The sequence below is a fragment of the Phyllostomus hastatus genome, unplaced genomic scaffold, assembly GCF_019186645.2.
Source record: "Phyllostomus hastatus isolate PE091 unplaced genomic scaffold, TTU_PhHast_1.1 phas_contig_16, whole genome shotgun sequence".
NCBI classification, from domain to species: Eukaryota; Metazoa; Chordata; class Mammalia; order Chiroptera; family Phyllostomidae; genus Phyllostomus; species Phyllostomus hastatus.
This window is the reverse complement of record NW_025333643.1, coordinates 3,195,850-3,221,942: the sequence shown is the minus strand read 5'-3', so window position 1 is coordinate 3,221,942 and position 26,093 is coordinate 3,195,850. Positions and strand designations below refer to the sequence as shown.

General features: G+C 43.9%; 1 protein-coding gene across 1 annotated transcript in view; it reads left to right on the top strand.

Moving 5' to 3' along the window:
* Positions 1-20,690, top strand: part of SYN2 (synapsin II) — a 194,557-nt gene extending 173,867 nt beyond the window's left edge. The window contains exons 10-13 of the mRNA XM_045832069.1: positions 572-721; positions 12,669-12,729; positions 16,734-16,980; positions 19,782-20,690. Coding sequence (XP_045688025.1) covers positions 572-721; positions 12,669-12,729; positions 16,734-16,980; positions 19,782-19,917 — 594 coding nt within the window. The 3' untranslated portion in view covers positions 19,918-20,690. The remainder of the gene's footprint in view (positions 1-571; positions 722-12,668; positions 12,730-16,733; positions 16,981-19,781) is intronic.
* The last annotated feature ends 5,403 nt before the right edge of the window (positions 20,691-26,093 follow it).

The following is a 26,093-nucleotide window of genomic DNA, read 5'->3' as shown; positions in this document are numbered from 1 at the left end:
AGAGTCTATGATCCTGGGCAGGCAGGTACTTCCTAAAGTGGGAAAACATTGATCTGGACCTTGAGGTACAGAAGAATCAGAATTGGGGCAAAAAGGGAAGTCATCCCAGGTCATGAGCAAAGGCAGGGATCTCATTATTTCATGGTTAGAGTATGTGTGGAGATGCAGATTGTATGGGTAAAAAGTCAGATGAAAACTGCCTGCTCCTAACCAGACAGTTAAGGGAATGGCCTTCAGGTGTTTCTGGTTCTTCTCCCCACAAACTTCTGAGCCCTGGGTCTATACTCTATGCTGCTCTCCACCTCTCTCCACTCACTAGCTTTAGTAATCAGTCTTTCAGTCTCACTGGGTCCTGGCCTAGGTGAAGGTTGGGGGAAGGCCAACGGCAAAGATTTGAAGGAGAGGACAAAGGTCCTCCTTCTGCAAAGGAGCATGCTTTCAGCTGAAGAGAAGAACACCAGCTTCATCCCCAACGTCTCTCTGCTCGTTTAAATCCTTCTTATGCTGAAAGCCTATACCAGGCCTTTCATGTCCCCAGACCCTTTCCTATCTGGGCCATGTCTTCCACCAGGTCATGGACTGCAGTATGCCGCTGATTGGGGAACACCAGGTGGAAGACAAACAACTCATCACCGAACTAGTCATCAGCAGGATGAACCAGCTCCTGTCCAGGACCCCTGTCCTGTCTCCTCAGAGACCCTTAACCACCCAGCAGCCACAGGTAAGCAGCTAGAAGGAGACACAGGAGAACCAAGAACCATTCCCAAGCCCACTGATCTAAACTATGGTGGCTCTAGGATGGAACAGATGTCAGATACCAACAGGCCTGGATAGGATATATGGAATCCTTTCCCTCTTCCTTTCTTTCCCTTCCCTCCTTTCTGCAGGCTAGTGGAAAATCCACCTTGAAGTGTTTATGGAACCTAAGGCCCTGGGGCTCTAGAATGGACCAAAGAAAGGCAAGGGCCCTGGGCCCAGGGGTCTTTAGTGTCATTACTAGGAGCTATGTCACATTTCAAAAACATCCCCAAACTCTTCTCTCCACTGAACTTTTGTATAATGAAGTGGCAAGAACTCTCAGTCCAAGAATTGAGTCCTAGTGTAGCTCTCCCCCTAGTTGTGTGACTTCAAGGGGAAGTTACTACCCTTTCTAGGTAGGATTCAAGTTTTATCATTTGTAAATGAAAATCTCTCAGAAATCTTTCAAAATTTTACATCAAATGATTAGGGATATCAAATAGAATAGTGACTTAGAGTATGGACTTTGAAGCAGGAACTACCCAACTTTGAATCCTGGACCCTCCATTTATTGGCTTTGTGACCTTGGACGTTTTAATCTATTACTCAGGAGAGACCTGAGCAATGGCACTTATCTGCTGGGGTTGATATAAGAATCAAATGAAGTAGAAACACTAAAATATGTCATAGTAATCACAAAGCACTCAATAAAGGCTACCCGTCATTACCCAAGTTTAGCCTTATCCTTGCCACTGAATTATGAGTTTACTGAGATTGCTTCCTATTTCTGTGCCTTAGCATCTGTGCTTGCCATGATTTCTTTTGCCAATAAAATTTAGATGATATGAAAATGATCTCTGAAGCATAAAAGTTGAGTAATAGAGATAATTAACAAAAAATTGTTTCCACCTCACAGAAAGCATTAGCTCTTCTTTGGTATAAGCCCTTTACTTTGTAAACATTAATATTCCAGCTTAAATATTTTAAGGTGAAATCTATTATAATCAAGGCAGAAAACATAGTAAGGAATGAGCTTCCCTAAATGTAGAGCTCCTGCAAAAATCCTTTGTAGCAAAGTCAGTCTGGCTCAAAGATAAGCTTTTCTCTGCTCAGCCTCATATTTGAAGCTACGACAGAATATTGTGGAAAGAAAGCACACTGATGCGGGGATCAGGACACTCAGGGGCTAGTCCCACTCTGATGTAATATTATATGACCTTGGCTGAGTCATTTCCCGTCTTTAGACCTCTCTTTTCTCACCTAAGGAATGGAGCTGAATTACATAATTCTCTAGATTCCTTGAATTCTAAGGTTACATGAAATGTAGCACCACCCCAACTGCAAAGTCTAAAGACACAGTCCTCCATAAGGCTGCCCTCACTTCTGACACCAATGGAAAGTTCAGAGAGTTCCCAAAACCACCTTCAGGTTTGGTAATTCTTTGGAAGAACTCACAGAATTTATTGAAAGCTATTGTATTCATCGGTTTATTATGGGAAAGGATACAAGTCAAAAATAAGCCAAAGGGAAATATATAGGCGAGAGTCCAGAAGGATTCCAGACATAGAACTTCTGTTGTCTATAGGGTGCGTTACCCTCCTGGCACCCATATGTGACAATACACAGGAAAGATTGCCAGCCAGGGAAGCTCACCTGAGCTTTGGTGTTCAGGGTTTTTATTGGGGTTTCATTTCATAGGCATTGGCTAAACAATCACCTGGTTGAACTCAGTCTCTAACCGCCCCTTCCTGGAGGTCAGGCTAGTACATGTGGCCTGAGAAGCCCACCATGAGTCATCTCATTGTCGTAGATGATCGGGTGTTGTCTGAGGGGCCCCCTGCTATGAATAACAAAGACACTCCCATTACTCAAGAAAGTCTAAGGGTTTATAGGTTACCTCTCAGGAGTAGGGGACAAAGTCCAAATCTCTCCTTGAGCAAAGCCAAATTCTTTATTACATACATAATTAAGTTATTCAGCAAATGTTTCTCAAATACATTCAGGCCCTTGTGGGCTAAGGCCATGCCTCATTCATCTGTGTTTCTGCTGATTGGCTCAGGCCTTGCCTAAAGTTTATGCTTAAAATTAGTTAATAAACTTAGGGTGATAGTGATGAATGAGATACATTTTCTATCCAAGAGTTGTTTATATTCTAAATTGAAATCATGATGAATTCATGGAGGTTGTCACCATTTGTTGATGGTGTCTTCTTTTATCCTGCTAGCTTCTTCCTGAACCTCGTGCCTTGACTCCAGGCCACCCAAAAGTCAGAAGACACCCAATAATGTGCCACACTTGATAAAACACTGAAACTTGAGCTTGAAGTCGTGACTGTACTGGCCATATTTCCACCTCCCCTTTCTCCCTCATAGTAGCACCTTTCCATTGCTCGCATATCAGTCATCATGGCTCCTGGCCACGAAGCTGTCAGACTTTATTGCCTTTGTATTCCCACTGTCACATCTACCAACTTATTTGCATCTTTACCACATGATTTTCCCCGAGCAATTCACACAGGCCCCTACCTGCCTCTTTACCCTCATACCATCCCAACCCTTGCTCACTTTGCCCTTCCCATACTGGTAAGGGTCTTTGTATTAGCTGTGTCTTCTCTCTGAAATGCTCTTCCCCTTGTTTTTGCATGACTGGGTCTTTCATGACAGTATAACTGAAATTTCCTTAAACATCCAATTCAAAGTTGCCACATAGTCAGTGACTACCATCCTCCCTTCTTTAATTTTCTTCATAGCACTTGCCATCAACTAGGATCATACTCATCTGTTTCTTTGTCTCTTTCACTAGAATGTAAGCTCCTTGAGAGCAGGGACTTGTTTACTGCTATATCTCTAGGGCTTGGCAGAGTAGCTAGCACCTAATAGCCACTGAATACATACATCATGGATATACTAAAGTGAGGGGGAGGGTGGAAGTGGTCTGTCCAGGTGCAGTCAGTAATTTGTAGTAAAGTTAAACAATGAAACTAAGTCAGTCTGCTTTTTATTATCACCATGTGATAGTAATTCTATACAAATGACTGTGATGAAAACCTCTCCTACCCACACTCATCTCCCCCTTCCCTTGATATGACATTGCAATGCATATTTATTGAATGAGTTCCCAGTTGGAATAAATGTGTTTAACAGCCCTAGCAGCATATTGGAGTTGGTGTTAGGGTTCTAAGAATGATTTTGGTAGTATGCAGATGAAACGGATATAAACAAAAGACCATTGCCTGAGCCCCAACAGGGACTTTGCAGGACAAACAGAGCCCTTAGATGCTATCACAAATCCCTATGCCATCCCACACAATCAAGCCCCCTTGCTGGCCTCTTTGTTCTGTGGCTCTGGCAGCTCAAGCTAGAAGAGCATCTGGCCTGAGTCACAAGCCCTGAGAGCTGCTTCTTGCTCAGTATTCTAGATCAAGACAGGACAGAAATAACTAGCCATTTGTCTACCTTTCTCTCTCTCTATCCTCACCTGCAGTTCCTAAGTTTTTATTTCTTTGATTCTAGAAGAGTACCTAAAGAAGGCTAGGGGGAGGGGAGAGAGAGGTGAGTAGAGGGTACATCTTACCTTGTTGTCAGCCAGCCCCCTAGCCTAGGATGGATTAATCATAAAAACCAAAGTCATAGGACTGGGCCCAGGCTAGCTGCTGTGCCCAGTTTGAAGGAATAGGGGCAGGAGTGTAAGAGGCATTGGCTTTGTCTCTGAAAGCAGGGAGGTAAGTGGCAAAGCTTCATCTAGCTGATGACAGCTTAGCCTCAGTCTGACTGGACTGCTAGTTTTAGGGAGACAGTTCTCAAGGTGGTAGTGACACCTGGTGGCCAGTGAAGGCCAAGGCTTCCAGGCCATATGCCTACAACCTTCTCTCTGTAGGCCCTGCTCTCCCATCTACCTTCACATTCACTGACCCTTGGGGCCTGTCGTCAGGATCTGAGCTAGGCCTTACATCGAGAGGCCCTGGGGAGGTGTGAGATTTTTCCTGAGGCTCCCAGGAACCAGACGGAGAACTTCAGGTAGACAGGGTTTTCAGGTCATGCTCATAGAAGTAGCATTCTAGTACTCTCCTTCATGTAGCTCATCTTCTTCCATTTCCCATTATACTGTTCCCACTCTTTTTATTTTTCTGTAAAATTTCTAGGGCCAAAGTGCTGCATAACTAAATGCAGGGACTTTTGACACCAATAATGGGCTTTCTATTTGGCATGTGGGTTAAACCCATGAGGAGTGATTCTAAGACCCAGCCTTTGGAAGCATTAAACATACATGGTGTCCAGGAGGAAGACAAGCCTCTCTTCCCCTACCCTGAGCCAATCGGACCACACCTGCAATGTTGTTTTCAGTCTGAGGGTCATAGTATACCAAGGACAAACTCTAACTCTAACTGGAATGGACTCAAAGGAGAGAAAACCAGGAGGTTGAGGCATTTGGCAAATGTCTTTTGTAACAGTTAAAAGAGCTGCAGTTGAATAGCAATAGTCTCAAGGAGTCCATGATTTAATATCTTTAGCTCTTTGATAGCTGTCATAGGATAGAACTGGTACCAAAGGGCAAACCTACCTACTAGAAGGTAGGAGTAAACTCCGTAACACTGAGAGAGGAAAGCGCTGCCCTGGGAAGTGGTATGACTGCCACGTCCTTGGTGATGTTCAAGCAGGGGCAGGATGGGCCACTGGTCAGGGACATTGTAAAAGGGTGGGCTAGGGGCTAGGGCTGTTGGAGCAGGTAACTTTTAAAATCTCTTTCCAGATCTGAGATGCTGTGATACAGGCTATGTCCTAGCCACGGACTTCGGAATGGCAGCGATGCAAGTTCAGAATTGGATAGAGGCCTCATAACTTATGGTCTCTGGTGGTACATTCCACCAGTCCTTTTCACTAGCTCTCTGGTCTGAAGAGATACTAAAAACACCTTCAGCCATGTCTTTGCAGCCACAAAAGCTTGAAAAGATGACGTTTCTTGAGTGCAAGGAGACCAAGACTGAGAAGGTGGTTTCATTGTAGTCTAAACGGCCACACAATTAGGGAGGGGACACAATTCAGATCCCAAACATGGGACTAAGAGATCTTCACTTAACTTGGAAGAAGTAAGTTGAGGACAAATGAAGGGCCTTCCTGCTTCCCACAGCAGGACCGGTTTTAGAGAATTTGTTCCCCAGTGAGTATAAACTGAAAATGTGAGCAGATTTGAGGCAGGTTCAGATAAAGTCACTAGTGACTAGATCCCTTAACAGACTATTAAGAGAAACCAACTGTTTTGGAGCTGGCGTAACATTTTAAGGACATATTTAATCACTTGAAACTGACATTCTGACCTTGGGTGACTTGGCTTTCAGTGCTCCCATAGGTCTCATGGACTGCCCACATGGGACATTTCTTGTGTCTATAGGAAATCACCGATTATGGGAGAGCTCAAACCAAGAGATGAGCTCTGCCCTCAGAATAGCAATTTCCCTCACAGAAGAAAGAGGAGGAGGTCAACCCTCCTTTCAGAGGAAGGAAGATGTGCATTGGTGACTGCAGAGGTGATCTCAGAAAGATCTTAAGGTGCCTGAAAACATGCTGTTGTTCCCCTTGCTCTGACTGAACCTACAACCTCTTGACCGCATTCCTTCCTGCTGCCTCATTGCCCCTAGGGTCCGAGACCAGGGGAACAGGGCCTGGGGGAGTTGATGAGAATAGTTCTGTTGTGTGTCCAGCAAGGAGCTTGGCCTGGCCTCTTTCCTGGGGCCAGACCCTGAGACCCTTTCCTAATTTCCTGTCTCATATGTGCTGAGCAAGGCCTTCCTCCTTGGTGGGGGCAGCTGGACTCAGGCCAGCAGCTCTCAAGAGTTGAGTCACTTAATGTCTTTCCTTCCTCAGCTTTCCATCCTGCTGGGACCTCAGATAGGAGCTCTCATCTCCCAGCTTTTCTGCCACAGGATGACAAATTAAAGGTGCCTTTGACAAAAACCTACAAGTCTTCATCATGGGTTTCTCTATCAGACCAGTGATTTCGTTTTCAGTCTCTTCTGAGACTAATATGTACTGTTTCTGAAATGACTTTTCTGTATCTTCAGAGACTTTGCTGGAAGCAATTGATACATACTGAACTGCTATGTACCAGGTGACAGGAAGCCACCCAACAATATCCTCTCCACTGATGCATGAAATCCTACCACTAGAGATTCATTCATTTGGATTGATACTATTAGTTAAATAATAGTGACGATGTTCACTTATAATTATTTTGCATAGTACTTTACAGTTTATAAAGCACAGCCATTATTTTGAGCCACTCACCTTAGGTGAGCTGGTTTGGGCTGGTATTTCTATCTCTGTTTTACTGATCAGCAAAGGTAATGCAAATGATTGTTCAAGGTCATACAGCTTACTAGCAGGAAAGCTGGGTCTTCTGGTTCCCAGCTCTACAATACTGTGCCCTTTTGATGCTTCTACCAGAGTACAGGGGATGGTAAGAATGGATAGAGCTGGGCCTTTTGACCCTATGTAAGAAAAAAAAAAACCTTGCTCTCCTCCTCCTGACAACAAAGTACTAAATCTGCCACTCTGAAGGAGTCTCTGAGTTTCACCAGCTTTCTCATGTCTTCTTCCTGGCTTCTCTCATCACTAAAGCCCAGTAGATTCAGCATAACAGGATATCAGCACATTCACCTTTGGATGGAGTGCAGCAGCACATTCTCCTTGCCAAGCACATCAAAGCCTGTGCCTGCTCAGCCCCCAGCAGACCTGGGGTCTTTCTGGGCCCAAGACTCTGCAGCTATTAAGGGCCTGTCTTATTTCTTAGACACCTTAAGAACTGAAAATTTTATGAAAGAGTTAATGGAAGCCCAGATCCAGAAGAGCCTATAGAAGTCATCTGCCTGCAATGACATAGCATCTCTGACCAGAGATTGTCCAGGCCCTGCTTAAATACCTCTTAATACCAGGAGGCTCACTACTACCCAAGCCAACCTTTTATCTTATTTAGACCTTGTACATTTGTCTAAGTCAGTCCTAAGTACTTTCATACTTACCTCATTTAATCTTTCTAATCAGCCTATTTGGGAAACTGAGACTCAGAGATTAAGTAACACCAAAGTCGTATCAGGACAGATGTCATTTCCACATTTCTTACCATCCTATCTGCTCCATGTATCCATTTTATTCCACCCAAATCCCCCTTAAAAGAGGTACCCAGAACTGGTTGCAGTGTACTTTTTTGAGTTTTATCAGTCAAAAGAGCCATGGACCTGTAATCTCCCCTTTTTGAGACACTGATCCACCTCCAGTTGCATCAGATCTCTGGCAGCAGCATTACAAACTGGTACTCTCTGAGCCCAGGGTTATTGGGTTTTTTTCTTTATGCTACTGTAAGGCCATTTATTCCCCCTTCTTTTTTGTGTGCTGCTGGGCACAAGTGTTGGACTTTACGTTTTCACCTGTTTAAGTCAACCCAACTTCCTGAGGGAAACTGCAGCTCAGCCTGGCCATGAGTTTCTGCTATGGGCTGGCTATAGGCCAGACTTTGGCAGTGACGCCAGAGTGGCCAGACTTCTGTGGAATTTGGCATCCCACACAGCTCTTGGTTACTGGAGACAGATCTCATGGTAGCCAGATCCCACAGGGAATTAGGCCCTCAGCCCCAGCGGATAGATGGCTTGTGGGCGGAACCACTAGTGTCTCAGCCTGGCAAGGGACAGTCCTAGGGGACTCTCCTTTCACCTCCTGTTGCCCCTGGGAAGTCTTCAGTCTATAACCTCAGTGGAGCTGAGGACAGGAGAAGCTCCCTAGGCGCCAGACAAGGGTAGCCAAGGCATATTCCCAGGCTCCAGCCCAAAGGACTACCTCTGGGGGCTTCCCTTAAAGCTTTTAGAAGAGAACTTTTAGGCTCACTTCATTCCTGAGTATCATATTTGTATACTTCTGTGGCTGAGGAGAGCTGAGGCCAAGCTTCACAGCATTATTCCTCCCATGGTCAGTTCACCCTGTAAGTGTCTGAGCTTCTCCCATTAGAGCTTTACATACAGGATTTTAAAGGGTTTCCTGGAGTCATAGATTCTCAAGGTTGGAAGGAACTGCGGTGTTCCTCTCCTCTATCTCATAATGAAAAAATATTCTCTGCAATATCTTTGTCAGGTAATTCTCTAGCTTCTACATGAAAACACCCATTTCCCAAGACAGCCTCTTGCACTATTTTTACTATAGAAAGTTCTTCCGATAAGTGCAAGTCTACCCTTCTGGAACTACTATCCATTGGCCCTGGTTCTGCCCTTGTACTCTATGATTTTTCATAACTGTCTCTGAAAATAACAATTCTCTGGGAGGAGAACATCTTAAAATGTTTTCGACCAATGTACAAGGTGATTCATTGGCAGCCATCAGTGGCGCAGAACAAAGCCCTGGGGGAGGGGACTGGCAAGAGCCAGTCTAGTGGTTCCACAAAGTATGTGAATTTTGCTATCCTTCATCTGAATATCCCTCTCAGGCAATGAGGCCATGGCACTGATGGCTCGTCAAGTTACCTAGAGGAGTCTATCACATTACAACAGAGTGAAGTTCTTTGACGCCCAGGAATGGGAGCACATTGCAGGGGGTATTCCATCATGGGAGTGAGACCTAGGAAACAATGGTGCTTCCAAGGAAGAGGCCTCGTCAATATTACCATCCCAGCATCTGTTGTAAATATTTTATTTAGCACCTACTAGGACCAGGTAATTATAGATGTCTAGATAGACAGATAGAGAATCAATCTCACTTTATATCTCAAAAATCTTTTGAAGAAAGGCAGGTGTAGAGGAGCAAAATTACTTGTCCAAGGTCACAAAGCTAGTAAGTGACAGGTTTAGATTTCACCCAAGGTCTGCCTAACCCAAAAACCTAATTCTTCAATCAATCTGCTACCCAGTCTTAAAGTAGACCTAGACTGCTGTATGTGTGTTGGAGGTGGGATTAATATCCAGCCTTATCGAAGCATGTGAGGAACCCAGGTTAAAAAAGGCAACCTGGTCTCCTGTGCTCTCATTTTTAACCACTCTGTCCTGACCCCTGACTTCTCATCCAGTTGGCAGCCTTAAAACAAAAGATCAGAGTGGGGACGAACTGCTGGGCCTGAAGTGTCCCAAACTTGGCTGGGTTGGACAGTTCTGATGGAAGCAATAACAGCCTCTTTGAGGGTTATTTGGACTTTACCTTCCTTCTGTGCCTGCTATATAGGTACCTGCAGCAGGACTCAAGTTTAATTCCTTAACCTGAGCATTTTCAGAGCTGCTCACTAGAGCTGATATCCAGTAAAATATGGTTTAACATACAGGATTTAACAACATTTTTCTCTTAAAAGACTTACATTCTGCTCCATTTTGGATTTTCATTGCAGCTGTTGCTGCATGTTCATGTATTTAATAAGCATTTACTAAGGACTTCTTACATGCTCAGCCCTGTGCCTGACAGTGTTGGTAAAATGATGATAGTCTGGAATATTCCAAAATATTCCCAATTCTACTTTAACATTTGAATAAGTAACTCCCATATCAAGCCAAATATCCAGTTTTTCTTTGGAAAACAGTAGGCACTGGATTTGATAGGAATTCATGAGACGATGAAGACACATAGTCCATGCCCTCAAGGATCTGACATTCTTCTTAGAAGCATCATCCCAGTCTTTAGGATAACAAGACAGCACTGCAAATGCCCTCCTCAGCAGTGTGAGTCTCCTAAGTGCTATTACCGGATTTCAGAGAGAAGATGACAATCAAAAGGGGCAGTCAGAAGGGGAGATTTCATGCATGGTGTAGAACTTGACTTAGACCTAAGGGTATGTTGGATTGGACTGGTAGAAAAGGAGAAAATGTGTCTGTGGAGGGTACTCACCATAAACTATGGAATGGCCTAGACTAGAGAATAAACAGTTAGAGGTCAGGCCTGGTAGGAGCAGATGTATTTAGGACATGAGGGAGAGAGAAGGCCAGAAAGGTCAGTTCTAACCATGATGAAATAAGTTCCTGATGTCAGCCTGAACAATGTGGATGTTATTCTGTAAGCAATGGGAAGAAAAGGTGAGCATTAGACTGTCAGGGCTCACTTCCTGGTTACATTAGCCACCACTGTATGACTCTGGACAAATTACCTGACTTAAATATGTCTCAGTTTCCTTATCTAAAATTAAGAACTTTGATAATAGTATCCACCTGGTAGGGCTATTGTGAAGTTTAGGATAAATACAGCACAGAAGTGTCCATCATGTTACCAAGCACATATGTAGTGTTAGCTATTAATTATTTAGTGTTAAATTGACAAATTTAGGAAAGGAGTTTAGAATGATAATAAGTAGCCATCAAGAGGATATATTGGAGAGAGAAGAGACTAAAGAGTGAGAAGATTATTTTAGTATTCTGAGCTAAAGAAATGGTGTAGGCCTGATTAGGGTTGGTCAAAAAAAGATGGTGAACCTTAGATGCTGGGGGCGGGGCACAGTGATGGGTCTTGATGGCCGACTGGATGGAGTGGTTCTCTAGCTGGCCTGTTCGGTGTGGGTATGTATTTCATTGCCAGGACTCAGACCAAACCTTGTGGATCCCATGACAGTGCTCAGAAGAAAGAGAAAGAAGTGTTGGTGTTCTTGCTGTGATGTGTGAGAGATTGGGGATATAGATATAATGTGTGCCCTCTGATGTGGTGGCATTAAGGACATTTCAAAGGTTCCCTGACTCCTATCGGAAATCCTCTTTGTAGAACAGTTTTAGGCAATGCTGTTATTAAAAGACCGTGGTACTACAAAGAGCAACACTTACGCTGTCTTGGCAGTAGAGCTGAAAATGGGCCTCAATAGGCAGGACAGAAGATGAATGGCCAGAATCAGAGCTCCATGAGAAATGGGGAAGAGGAGAAACAGTTTTAATGTGGGAGTAGGGCTGGGGGTGGGGCATGTCACAAGGGGTGAGGAGCACCGAAAGAGGAAGAGGGAAAGTGCTGAAGACATACTCTCAGCCCATTTCACAGCCTTGCCTCAAAAGCTCCCTCTTTGACATCACCATCGGCACACTTGGCAGCCCTTAGGCTTTATAGAGCATTTCCCCTGTGCTGAATTCAAGCTCCAAATGCTCACCACCTTTAATACAAGTGTTAGACAAACTGAAGTCACATGCATCTTTGATCCTGTCCGGGCATAATCAGAATCACAGCTGGGAGGAGAGGAAGCATGGGAGTGGAGCCATGTTGTTGGGTAAAATGTAATGATGCTGTTTCAGAGGGAAAACAGCTTGGCCTTGAGCACTTTCACAAAGGAATTAACATCATATTCCTTCCCTCTGGGTAAGAAGGGTTCTGGGAAACAAACAACTGTCCCCTCCTTCAAGTCCCTCCCTGTGGGAGTTCTAGCCAGCCCAAAGAGTAGCTCTGATCCCTGAGTCAGCTCCAGAGCTGATCCTACCCAGCAGTTAACTCCACACAAGAAGTGAGCCAAGTCTAGGCTAGTCACCTGATGCAGGGCCCTTCCCACCCCACTTCCTACCTCCCCCACCACTCTAGTCCCTGGAGTCACTAGAAGCCCAGCTTGCTCTTTAGAGTTTGGTGTTGATCCTTCCCTTTTCTTCAGGAAACTGGGCCAGTGAATATGAGGGGGAGCTGGACGTCAGGCAGCTCACATGGAAGAAACCAGATGCTGACGGCAGACTCAAAGCTTCTTATAAGTCTAAAAGGGAGTGAAGTGAAAAGGGGGGTTGAATAAGTCTCAGGCACTGTGTGTTAGACTGGTTCTAAGACCCAGGTTGCCTACACCTGTGTCCCAGCCACAGCCCAGAGGTTGAAAAAAATTTTGAGGCATTTCTGGAACAGCAGCAACCTCTAGGCCAGATCCCACTGGATGCCATTGCAGCCATACTACGGAGCCACGGGGCTTCTCTTTGGAATCTGCTTGGAGTTTTGTTTTTAACTCTTTTCATTTTTGTCTTGCAGAGTGGAACACTTAAGGATCCGGACTCAAGCAAGACCCCACCTCAGCGGCCAGCCCCCCAAGGTTGTTTACAGTATATTCTCGACTGTAATGGCATTGCAGTAGGGCCAAAGCAAGTCCAAGCTTCTTAAAGTGATTGGTAGTTAATTTTTCAAAGCAGAAAATTTAAGCCAAAAACAAATAAGCAAGGAAAGTGGGAAGGGGAGCAACAGGCCCTCCCATTGGTGCCGTCTCTGCGTTCTTTCAATGCTGATTGGACTGTGTTTTTCCTATGCAGTGTCAGCTCCTCTGTCTGGTTGTTTACCTGTTGCTGTTCGTGCTTGTAATGCTCACTTATGTTTCTCTGTATAACTTGTGATTCCAGGGCTGTTTGTCAACAGTGTACAAAAGAATTGTGCCTCTCCCAAGTGCAGTGTGACTCTATCTTCTGGGTGGTTTGATAGTATTTTTTCAAGTATTACATAAAATGTGGGGTGAAATAGGACCAGGGGGTGGACAGGGGAGAAACAAAGATCACAGAAATAAAACCCAGCTTCTCTCCTTATCCCCCCCACCCCCACACAGGCTTAGGGTAAGCCACCCCGGAACCTCTGCTTAATCTTCATGAATGTGCTTGGGATCTTCAATGAACTGTGCTTTTTGCTTTCTTTCTGCATGACTAGAATAACTAGGTAGAAGTTTAAAAGATTTTCAAGGTCTAATTTTCATAGCTTCATCCGTTGAATCTGAAGCCATCCACCTTTTTCTCCATTTGCTAAAATTTGGTGCAGTTTCAATATATGTGAATAGGCTGGCTGTGCCTGTAGAGCTCTTGTGTTTTTAGTGATGACATGAAATGTAAAGAACAAGCTATTTCCAGGAATGTGTTTTGTATTTTACATCCCAGTGTACCCTTTGTTTTATGATTAAATAATTAGCTATGAGATTAGACAAAAAAAATGGGGCCGCTGATGTGCAATATCAAAGTGAACTTGTATTTTCTGTGTTGATCTCAGTTGCCTAAGTTGTTTCTTCTTTGTTGCTGTTTCTGAATCGGCCATGTGTGTGCTTCTGTAGAACTGAGGCTGTTTTGTATTCCCCAAAGCTTGACCTATGTACAGAGATGATTCTTTAGCAATTTTGGACGTAGACTGCAGGGAGCTACTGGAAGTCTGGGAAGGACTCGGCCATTCTACTCTTGGCCTCTCACGAGGCATCACAACACGAGACCAAATTTTAAATGTCCCATTTCACTTGAGTGAGTACACTGCCTACAGAACTCTGAGATGGACTCCTGCTTTAATGAGAGCCCTCCCGAGTCCAGAGAATAAAGAGCTTTATCTTTCCTGGGAAGAACTGTGTCAGACATTACCGTGTGTGTGTTTGGGGCAAGGGCTGCACAGCTGTGGCTCTTGAAGAACCCTCACCATTTTGTTCTCTTTCCTCCGACACACAGTTCCTCGGCAGCGATGAGGCAGTTAATTAAACCAGGCCTCGGGTCCAGTGCCTCATCTTGCCATCTCCTGGCCAGGCTGGGAATGGGCAACAAGCGGCCTCCTCTGACACCATGGTTTGTGGAAGTTCATGCCAGCAGTTTGCTTTCAGAAGGAGTGCTTCTGGCTCCACCTTTACATTTCCTCTCACTTCTACACTGACACATCACCATTCTGGATTACTAGGTCTGAGGAATAACTAGTGTTGACAGTATGTAACATGATTTATGTGTCAAGGGGTTCTGCCCTGGTTTCTCCTTTGGTTGCTGGTAAATTCTGAGGCTACAGGGAAATGCACTGAGTGTGAATGTTCTTGTCTGCAATCCCTTCTTTAGGCGATAATGGTAGTCAATTTGCTGTAAATAGATACATATATGCATCTACACACTTCCAGGTGGGTTACATAAGAATCAGGTCCTTAAATACCTCCCAGTCTGATCAAATGAGAGAAAGGAATAAAGCAACATTTCTCAGAATGGAGGAATACATTTATTTATATTTTTGTCCAAGTAGTGAGCTGATGGTGGTGTTGCTTCTCTGCATGTTCTCAGTGTGAACATCCAGGTGCTTTTCATGTGACATTTGTGAACCACAAATACAAAGTTGCCATTTGAATTCAGTCAGGCTCTAGGGTGGTATCAGTCATGTCTCTCAGGAGGGGGAGAAACTGCCAAACACAAGTAGACAGCTTAACCTGACTGCCACATGCCCTCAGGCAGCATGCTAAGGGACAATTCTGGCCTGGGGGACATCTACACCACAGTATAGGATTGCCATTCAGGTGTTTTGTACCCATTTCTTTTCTGATGTTGTCTCATTTTTTTGTACTGATCCAGCTGGGAGAACCTCAGCCAATGCTGGAAGTGTGATTGAAGTACCTCTCTTTTGTGACTCTCTTGTACAGCTTAATGTGCAATAAAGGAAAAGTTATATCTGTCTTCAGTGTTAAGTTGTAAAGTTTCTGGCTATTCAAGCATCTCTGTATAGGTGGGAGACCTCTCAGATTTCTGGTACAAGATGCAAAGCTATCAATGTGCAGTACTTTATAAGAAAATGCTAATAGAAATGATACCAAACTTGAGAAGAGGCAAAAACTGGTTAATATGAAATAATCTGCTAGTCTGTAATCTTTGCTAATTATCTAATTTGAACCTGGATTTTCTTAAACATGCAAGATTCCATTTATTTATTCACTTATGTGTAGTTAATCCTTGTATTAATTGATCATCGAGGATAGAGTGGAACTTGGTGCCATGTTGTCGGGAAATAGGCTGACATTCGTGGGTGCACAGTGTATAGACATAGAAACCTGACTCTCCAGAGGGTGCAGATGTTCTGGTCTTCCTAGAAAACTAAGTTACAACACAACTTTTAGCTTCTGTCAAGTTTCTGTAAGCCCTCTCCTTCCAGTAGGCCCGTGGATGTGGACTCTGAGATTAAGACTGAGAAATTTTCTTCCAGGGAAATTACGCATCATATCCACTAGTCCATCTGTGCTGATGGGGGCATCTTTTGACTTCTGAGTGTAGTAATCCACTTCAGCAAAATCAGAGCGGTTGGTGCCACACTTGCTGCCTGTCAATCCCCAGAGAAAGGGTGGCCTTTTTTCTTTCCAGACCACCAGATGGTTTTCTGTCTCATGCTGGGAGAATGGTATCCTGGTCCTCTTAGGGGACAGAGGGGAGTCTTCTTTGTCAGGTGGTACCCACAACATCTCCAGGAAAAAATGGGGCTTGGGTTTCTGGAGAATTTTACCATATTTACCTGAAAGGTACTGGAGCCCCTAAGGATGATAGTAAGAGGCAAAAGAGTGCCTAGAAACAAAAGATTTATCATAGTCATGGGCATGAGCTAATGCTAACATGAAGCCCTGGTAGGACAAGGTATGGAAATCAGATACATGGAGGCTCTAAGCAGGATGAAGTCCAGTTTCATAAAAACAATGTAAGTCAGTGATCGTCAATGATCATCAAACACAGAATGTTTTGGAGAACTTTTTCATCTACTGTCATCTTTGAAACACTATGATCTTGAAAGAAAACCAAAACTAGGCTGGCCTTTTTTATTTTTATAACAGTTTTGTGATTGGAAACACAGAGGCCCAGAGAAGTTTGCTGATATGCTGAAGGAGTCACTGATAGGCTATGTCTTGGGTTTTCTGGTTCCCAGACCACTGCTCTTTCCACTGCCCTGTACTGTGTCTGCTGTGTGGAACTTGAGACCTCCTAGTATGGTATGGGGCAGGTTGGCATGTACCTAAGGAACCTCTGGGGAAGAGGGGTGAGGTCTCTCTGGTCTGGGAGATCTTCCGTAGAGAGCTCACCTCTGGATGAAGCCACTCATCCCATGGTTTCTGCCCTGTCCTCCTGGCTTCTGCTGTGACTGAGGTGCTGTGTCTCTGAGGAGAAGCAAGTAGTGGCAATGTATGAGGGTAACCAGGGACTAGCTCCGGAGCCCTTCAGAGCCTTGGGTGGCTTCTTGTAATAGAGTTAATCCTTTCGGTAATTAACTAACCACACCCTTTGAGACCTAGATTCTAACAAGGAAACCCTTTGGTATGGTTAAATTATGAAGTTTTTCTTGTACTGAACCTAGGGGGTCCTGGGCAACCCCAAGGAAAGCAACCCCCAGCCAAGGTGCTGCCTCCACGTCGGCTCCCCCATGGACCATCAGTGCCACCTTCCTCCTCTTCCTCCTCCTCTTCTTCCTCCTTCTCGGCTCCTCAGCTGCTGGGCGGCCCCACCACCCACGGAGATGCACCCTCCACCAGCAGCTCCCTGGCAGAGGCCCAGCCACCCCTGGCAGCTCCACCACAGAAGCCCCAGCCTCACCCACAGCTCAAGTAAGAGACAACTCAGCAGCTCCTTGCCCTCCCCTCTTCCTGCCCTTCCTTGTAGGCTTGGGGCTCCAGGGGTGCTAGAAAGCACCTTCAATCTGGCCTCTTCCTCCTCCTCCACAGATATTTTTGTGGGGTTTTTTTGGGTTTTGGTTTTGGGTTTTTTTTGTGGGGGGTGGTTGGGGGCCTGTTTAGAGTTGATTGGGGAGGATAGGAAAAAGGGAAGTGAAAGTCTAAGGTCTAGCTAGAAGCTCAAACCCTCCCTTTTCTTCCTGGGGAGTGGCAATAAGGCAGTTACTACCCATTTTCCTATCCTTGTATTAGTTTAGGGTGTTTTCTTTTTTTAAATCCCGTCTCCTACTCTTTTTTCCGTCCCCTTTTCTTTCTTTCTGTGTGTGTGTGTGTGTGTGTCTCTCTCTCTAAAAAAAAAATTTTAAATCCTCCTTGCTGCCTCTGACTCACAGTTTAGGGCATGTAATCAGCAGGGCTGCCCAGAAGGAAAAGGGGAAGTAGTTAAATCCATTCCAACTTTTTACCTTCAGCTTTGTCTGAAGGAGGTCAGTTTCTGGTGCAGTCACCAGAAAAGGGCCCAGATAAACACCCCGAGGAGCTCTATTCCTCACTCCCTGGAGTAGCTCCAGAAGCCCCCTTTACACCGTCCTGCTTCAAAAGAAGAACTGAGGATCCCTAGGAAACGGCACAGCTGTGCTCGGGTGAAACCGCACCTGGATGTGGATGATGGTCAGCCCCACCCTCTCCCCCAGAACTAGAGATGCCTCTCCTCGATTTCCCCAAACAGTTCTCTGTCCTCACTGTCAGCACAGACAGCTGTAGCCTTGGGGGAACGGTAGAGATCCATCAGTGCTTCTCAGAGTAAAGTAACGAGAATCTTTAGAGAGGGAGAAAAGGGAGCTTAGAATTTTGGAGTTCAAATCAGCCACTTAGAGATTGTCTAGCAGTTGCATAGATGGGAAAACACAGCTCAGAGAGATTCAATTAATTTCCTTTTGCAAAGCCCCTCTACTAATTAGTGGCATAGCCAGGATTAGGACTCAGGTGGTCCAGATGGCCACTTTCCCTGAGTCTTCCAGTCCTACATGACAGGAGATTATCACCGACTCCCCAGCTATGGCACTTTTCATATCCCACATACCGTATGATCTCCCCTCAACCCAGTTTTTCTCTGATGCTGACTTTTTAATCTCTCCTGCCTTCTCATTAGCCAACTTTGGCCCCTGTTTGAGGGCAGATCTTGGGGTAGTCACTGCCACTGGGCAAAGGAGTGACAAGCCTCCTCAAGCCTCCTCAAGGAGGCTTGTCCCCGGTGCCCTCAGCCTGTGCGAGCAGGAGTCCACGCCTCCCAGAGGCCAGCTTGTTGGGGCTCATCCCCAGCCCTAATGAAAGGCAGTTCACAGTCACTGCAGGAAGAGAAAAACCGCTCACACTTTTCTGTAGAAGGAAGTTTCTGGGGCTTAACCCTGAATTTAGGGGAGGCATGGGAGTTTTAAGACACTGGGAGAAGAGTTCTGGAACCAGAAACCAGCAGGAAAGAGACACAGTAGAGGGAGCAAAGACAGGCCGGTGGAGACACCAGACCTTGTGTCCCCTTCTGCAGTACTGGGCTGAGCCTCCCCTCCACCTTCTTGCCATCACAGTTTTTCTCTTTGAATCACTAATCTCTCGAGGGATAAATTGGTTCCTAAAACATGTGTGATACAGTTTTCTTTTGTTTTTTTCATTAGAACACTGCCTGAGTTGTCCCTCAGTATTCATGGGGGGGATTGGTTTCAGGACCCCCTGCAGATACTCAAATCCCCAGATGTTCAAGTTATTTATATAAAATGGTGTAGTATTTGCATATAATCTATATTTGCATATAGGCTACAGTAGGGCATGCCTACATATCTTCATTCACATGGCTTCAGCGTAGTGCTCTGCTTATGGCAAATTCAAATTTGGTTTTTAGAATTTTTTAGGATTGTTTTTCAAATATGTTTGATCTGCGGTCGGTTGAATCCATGGACGTGGAGGGCCGTCTGTATCTCTTGCCCCTGGACACCCAGAGCTGCATGGACCTCATATTAGGGCTTCTTTGAGGAAGGCTGCACAGGGTGATTACGTCCATTTTAATAACAGATAAATTGAGCATTAGAGTCCATGCCAAGCCAAAGGGTTCTTTTAGAATCAAAGAAAAAAAACAATATAAAAAGCTCTACATAATTTTACTAAACCTCTACATAATGCAAGTAAGAAACCAAATACCAGAGAAGCACATGGCTTGCCTCAGGTCACAAGTAAGCAACTGGCAGAATCAAGACTTTGGCCCAGATCTTCTGATGCTGTCTCCACTACTTGACAGTTCATGGAAAAGAGAACATAAGAATCCATGGGCCCCTAGTTACTACATTTCATCAGAGGGGAAGGGTGTGAGTCCTAGATTAGTACTCACCAAGTTGGGGCCTCTGAAACAGCCTGCTGGCTCTTTAGCATTAAGTAGAAGAAACATCCTTTGAGTAACCCCTTCTTCCTCTTTCCCTTTTCTTCTCTCTCTTTTTTCCCTCCTTCCTTTTTCTCCTTCCTCTCTCCCTCACTGCCCCCATTCTTTTCTGTTTTAGCAGCACTGAAGGTGAAGAAAATAGCACAGGAGCTTCCTAGTGTCCTGGTAGCACAGCCACTGCTGGCTTTCTGCCAACGCGGTCTCCCTTGGGTGGGAGTGGGGTTCCAGTTGTGTATCCTCATGTCATCGTCCTTTCTTACCTTGCTGGGAACACCACCCTCTCACATTCTCTCTGGTTTTTATCTTCAAGCAAGTCGCAGTCCCTGACAAATGCCTTCAGCTTCTCTGAGTCCTCCTTCTTCCGGTCTTCAGCCAATGAGGATGAAGCCAAAGCAGAGACCATCAGGAGCTTGAGGAAGTCCTTTGCCAGCCTCTTTTCAGATTAGCTCTCCAGACACACGTGGGCACCCGGCCCAACCGGGAAAGGCATCTGAGACATTTGCCAACAACAGTCAGCCACGTTTGGTAGTGATGTCCCATGACCTTGACTTGTGTGGCCCCTTCCTCTGCTCCGTTGTGCTAAGTGATGTGCAGCTCAGAAAGGACCATGTGAAGGTCTCAGGGCGAGAGCCTAACAAGTGAGGAGCTCCTGAAATAAGAGAGGATAGAGCTGCTTTCCTGTAGTTACTTATGAGAGTTTCCTCTGAGGTCATCGTTTGCTCTGAGTTTAGTGGCCTTATTGTAACAGCGCCATCATGTCTTATTCTTCCTTGTGAAACCTGGATTTTCCTCATTGAGGACTCCTGGTAGCTTAACCTAGTTCAAATGCAGTGCTAAGCATGCCCCTGCTCTAGTCAGTGCCTATTTGAGGAGTATATACTTACCCCCAAATACTCTCGGCAGTAGGAACTTATCCGCACCTGGATCCCTTGTCAGTCACACCTGTTCAGCTGTTGAAAACACACCTTGCCCAGCACATGAGATTCCTCGACTGCTGTCGTGGTGAAGTACCTTTAGTCTACTGATACTGAAGAGAACGAGGATCTGCAGTTTTCCCCTTTTCCCTCCTCTGGAGTGTGGTTCTTCTGTGCGTGCTGCAGTGATCTTGAGCTCTGAAGCTGCACTGTAGAGAATGCATGAAACTGTAACAGCAGTATACGAAGTTCTGTGTTCATCTCAAAATAAATGTTCAGACCTTTGTGTAATAAAAGCAACAGCATTAACCAGCATTTGATTCAGCCACAAGGTCTCCCCTAAGCTCCCATTTTGACTGAGAGGATGTATGTTAGCCATGTGTGTGTTTGTGAGTTCAGGGAAGGGAAGGTCTGGGAGGGCGAAGCTGTTTGTCATTATGTGTGTGGATGTGTTTATGTGTGAGCGTGATTGTGGGTGTACAAGTATTTCCCAGTGGATGAAAGTATGGCTGTCCTTTAGATGCCACTTATCTGGACTTCCTCATACTTCCCCAGTAAATCCGTTTCCTCCAGGACAGCTGTACTTCCTCCAGTAACTCAGCATTTCTACCAATTTTACTGAATATGGCAACTTTCTAATAAGCATAGGACACTTGCTCCCATAGCAGCCAAGTTAGACCTACTTGTCTGGGACATCAAGCTCCTCAGCTGAAGCCCACATGGTGGTGCCAATGAGGCTGGACCAACCTGCCCCGGTGAATGGAATCCCACAAGCCCCAGGCATCCTGAAGAGGCCTGTGATGTTCAGTGGGCTCTGGGGGATTTCACTCTGGCTTCTTCATGTCTCTGGTATTCAAAGAGTATGTTCTCCCAAACCACAAATGCTGTGAGGATAAATATCACATCTACACTGATAAAAAGAAATCAGTATATTACCATTTTATGTAAATATTTTCCTACACAATACCCATTCTACCAACTCAACAAAACACTCATCCAAATGCCACTTTCTTGCTAGCTGTCCTTACAATGCCACTATCTTTCTAACCTCTCCTCATAGTAGATGCTAAGAGGTCAAAGAATGAATTTCTCCAGTGCCAGGGTCTCCTTTCTAACAGACCATGTTTTCAGGGTTCAAGGATCTAGATCTTTTTTTCTTACACTTAAAAAAGCAGGAAGCAGAACCTCCCATTAAGTGACACCTCAGGGAACAGCAGCTTACCTCCCTCCACCCACAGCACATAACTAGGGAACAGACTACTCATAAACCAGACAAGAGGGTGAGGGGTAAGGGATACCTATGCTCAAGGGAAAAGGAATTGATCCTTATGGTTCCTTCTATTTCCAACCAAGAGTCTACCAATTGTAGTCACTTCTATCCCCCGATTCTAAATAGGTTTTAATAGAATGCATGTATTTCATTAAAAAGCATTTATTGAGCATTTAATATAAGTATAAACACTGTGATGAATTCAAAGAAATATTAACATTTCCATAGTGCCTAAAGTTCCAGGCAGAATTCTAAGCACTTAACATACACCAAATTATTTATTCCTCACAACAAACCTATATTATAGTACTATTGTTATTTTACAAATGAAACAATGGAGGCACATCAAGATTCAATGACTTGCTCAAAGTCACCCAATTGGTTTGTGGTGGAGTTGGAATTTGAACCCAAGAAGTGTAGCAGGAAACCCATGGCTTTGACTACTTGGCTATATTATTTTTATTGAATGTAGCAGAGGAAACAAGGTGTAATTTTATTAAATTGCACATCATGTGGTAACAAAATAAGAGATACACACAAAACTTTTTTATACCTACACCCATTCCTTCACCTTCTATCTATCTCTTGACTCCTGGGAAAGAAGGGGTGGGAGATCAGAGCACTTGGTACCAGTGTTGACCCCTTATCCTAGGACCATGAGTAACATACACCGTATATCTTATTGTGATCACATATAGCTGCAATTCTTAAAAAATTACTCATTCTTCCACATTTGATGTCAAACTAAAAACCACAAGTCACTTATTTAGAAAATGAGTCAGCCTGGAACTGCTGGGGTGACAGAAAGGGGAGGAATTTACCATAGATCGTGCAGCATCCTATTTCAAGAACACATGGATTCTATCCAACCCTCAGTGAGGGGGTGAGGCCAGAAGTGGGAGAGTTCCATTCAGAAACAGCCCTCTGGATATATAATAAAGATGGCCCCAGAGACTGGGAAATTTGCCACTCACAATAATTATTAAATAGTTGATGAATACCATGATAAAAAATTCATCTGAAGCTGGGATCACTAAAGGTTGGTGACTGTCCATTATAGACCTTGAAACCTGTGGGCTATAGGCCAGTTGTGACCACTGTGGAACCATCTCTGCAGCTGACGGGGATTCCTCACCCGCATCTTCATCCCAGAGTCATAGAGATAGAATACCTCATCCCAGCCCTCATGGAACTTCCCATCTTCTTGGATCAAGATGAATTAATTCTGCTCATCATTTATTCATAACTCTTCACTGTGTACTGACTAAGCTCAATAAATTTTGTGAGAACATAAAAATGAGTAAAGCAAGGATTCTGCCCTCACGAAGTTTTACAGCCCAGGTGGGAGGTGGCATATAAACAAATATTAAGAAGGAAGTGGTAAGCACCGTAAAACAAACGTAGTCAAAATGTAGTTTGGAAAAAAAATCAAGCTTGATAAGTACTGGTGAGGATATGGAAAATGGAACTCTTACACATTGCAAGTGGGAACATACGGTGGTACCACCACTTCAGGAAACAGTTTGGCAATATCTGATGCTTAAGCCCTATGACTCAGCAATTCCATCTCTAGACATTCACGCTAGAGAATTACTTGCACATGTACTCAAGGAGGCAAGTAAAAGAATATTAGTCTCAGCACCATTTGTGAAAAATGGAAACAACCAATTGTTTCTCATGGAGGAATGAAAACATAAATTGGTTGATTCATAAATTGGAATGCTGTATAGAAGTTAAACAAAAATATTTGAGGAATTCAGATAAGAGATGGAAGGAGAATGAAAAAGAGCCAAATAAGTGTAAAATGGACTATGAACAGTATGAGTTGTTGGTGTCAAGCTGGGGTGGTCAGAGAAGGAGGCACCCGAGGTGAACTCGGAGCAACTCACAGGACAGGGAGACATGCCATCTGAGGGGAACGGGTGAAAGTTTCATCTACTTTTATCCTCTCATTTTACAGATGAGAAAACCAAGGCCCAAGTAATTTAAGGAGCTTGTCACATGAAGAAAGTTAGTAATAGCAAATGAGTCTCAGTCCTAGGTGTCTGATGGGCCACTCGGGGACACTGTCCTTTGTGAGGTAAATGAATGGGTTTCGTTTCTAGGAGCCCTCCAAGGAGAGAGAGGCTTACAGAGGCCAGGAAAGATGGGAAGAGAGAGTGTTGGGGAATAGAAAGAGCCTGGGCTCTGAAATCAAATCAGTTTAAATCCTGGCTTTACTAATCATTACCTAATTGACTTTGATTATATTATAAGCTATTTAGCTTTTCTGGGTCTCAATTTTCTCATCCATAAAATGAGAACAGTACTGCATTTCTGAGGAGGTTTTTTTAAAGGTTTAAATGAGTTAATTCATCTCTAGTCTGTAGCTAACATTGGTGGGCATGTGAGAGGGTCATAAGATATCCTCTCTGTCTCATAGAAAGAACACCAGAGTAAACCCCAAAACCCACCTGGCTGGGACTCTTCCAGGAGCAGCTGAAGGACTGCGAAGCACGCCCTTCTTTATCTGTAAGCAGGTGGGCCTCTAGGGCAATTTCAGCCCCACTGCTTGATGCCTTTTTCTGGGGCTATGACTCTTAGGTTGAGTTAGTTAAATTGAGTTGAGGGTACATACCTGAAGAAACAATTACTGCTGCCTAAGCATCACACACACACACACACACACCCCCAAACCACTGCAGCTTTAGAAATGACAACACAAACCCCATATAACTCTAAGGGACTAATTTCTAAACACTCATACCATATGATCATTCCTGCAGTGGTGTGGTTTTCTTCAAACTATTCCTTCGGGAGGCTAAATATTTATTCCAACAAGCCTGCTGTTTATGCTGAGAAAGTAACTGCCTTCAGAGTTGTAGCCCTCAAATTTAAATTCCGTAATTCTTGGAAGATCAAGAGTTCTTTACCTGGGAACTGAGAGATTCCCATGTAAACTCTTCTGTATATTGTGCATTTTTGCAGGTCCTTAACATATGCACAAAATGATTAAGAGTCATTTCATTGCTTTAGGGAGTGAATTTTTATTTAAAATAAGAACACTTAAAATTCTTTTGGAGTTAACTCTAATGATTAAGCTAAATAATATGTAAGGTTCAAAATGCAATGTGACTATAAATTAATGAGATAATTTTGTGTGGCTTGTAAACTGGTTCTAAAGGAAATTAGTCCCAGAAAAGGAGTCTCATATGTTTTGAATAGTTTCTCTTTGAAATAAATGTCAAATCCCATCAAGATTGATTTTGAAAGAGGGAAGATGCAGTTCAGCAGGCAAATTCTGTTGTTAAAAGTAACCTTATTACCGTCTAATTCTCAAGTCACAGACTATATTTAGAATAATATTTTCCTCCTCAAATCATTATAATCATTATCCCTTACATTTATATAGTATTGGGTTGGCCCAAAAGTCTGTTATGTTTTTTCTGTATGATGGCTCTAGTGGTGCTTAGTTGTCTTTACCTTCATTTGAAACCATTTTGTTAGATTGCATTGTGACAACTGTCATGTTAGCGTGCATTTAAAAAAAAAACATCAAAATTGGTGAATTTTTGTGCAGCCATTTTAATATTGAAGATGAAAGAAGATACACATTTTTGGCATATTATGCTTTATTATTTCAAGAAAGGTAAAAACAACTGAAATGCAAAAAAAAAAAGATTTGTGCAGTGTATGGAGAAGGTACTGTGACTGATCAAATGTGTCAAAAGTGGTTTGTGAAGTTTCTTGGTACTATTTACATTTTGGCCAAATAATTCTTTGCTGTGGAAAGATGCATTGGAAGATGTTTAGCAGCACCCCTGGCCTCTACCCACTAAGAAGCCAACAGCTGGAGATAGTTGACATACTGAAAATATCTAAATCGATAAAATGATTGCTGAAAATGGAAAGATGTGTCTTTTATTTTACAGGAAAAACATAATGGACTTTTTGGCCAACTCAATATTTCAGTTTTGCACCTTGCAATGTAAAGGCTCTATATAGTTTATAAAGCCCTGATTTTTCTGTCGTTTTGTTAGAATCTCACAGTAGCCCTATGAGGTTATCCCTCATTATAGGTGACTTTCAAGTGTCTAAGCTTTGGGATCACACTTGAATGGTATTCTTCCTCCTATAAATCCTTACACTTCAAACCCTGTGATTGCAAATGTGGGGAAAATAATGCAATTATTTGTTCCCTCCTCTATTCAACACCCCATCACTCTGAGAATTTGCTTTCTCTTTCACTTGGGTATTGATACAGTCACACACACACGTGCCTGTCCACTGGTCTGTATAGTCAGGAGTTTTATTCTGTTTCATGGCCCATACTTCCCCAGCCTGTCTCTCAGGGAAATAACCAGAGACAGCAGGGAGAAGAGAACATTAGAGAGCTGTTTCAGGAACCTTATGCCCCATGTAAACAAATATTCCCCAGGGAACACTATCCCTCTGGTAA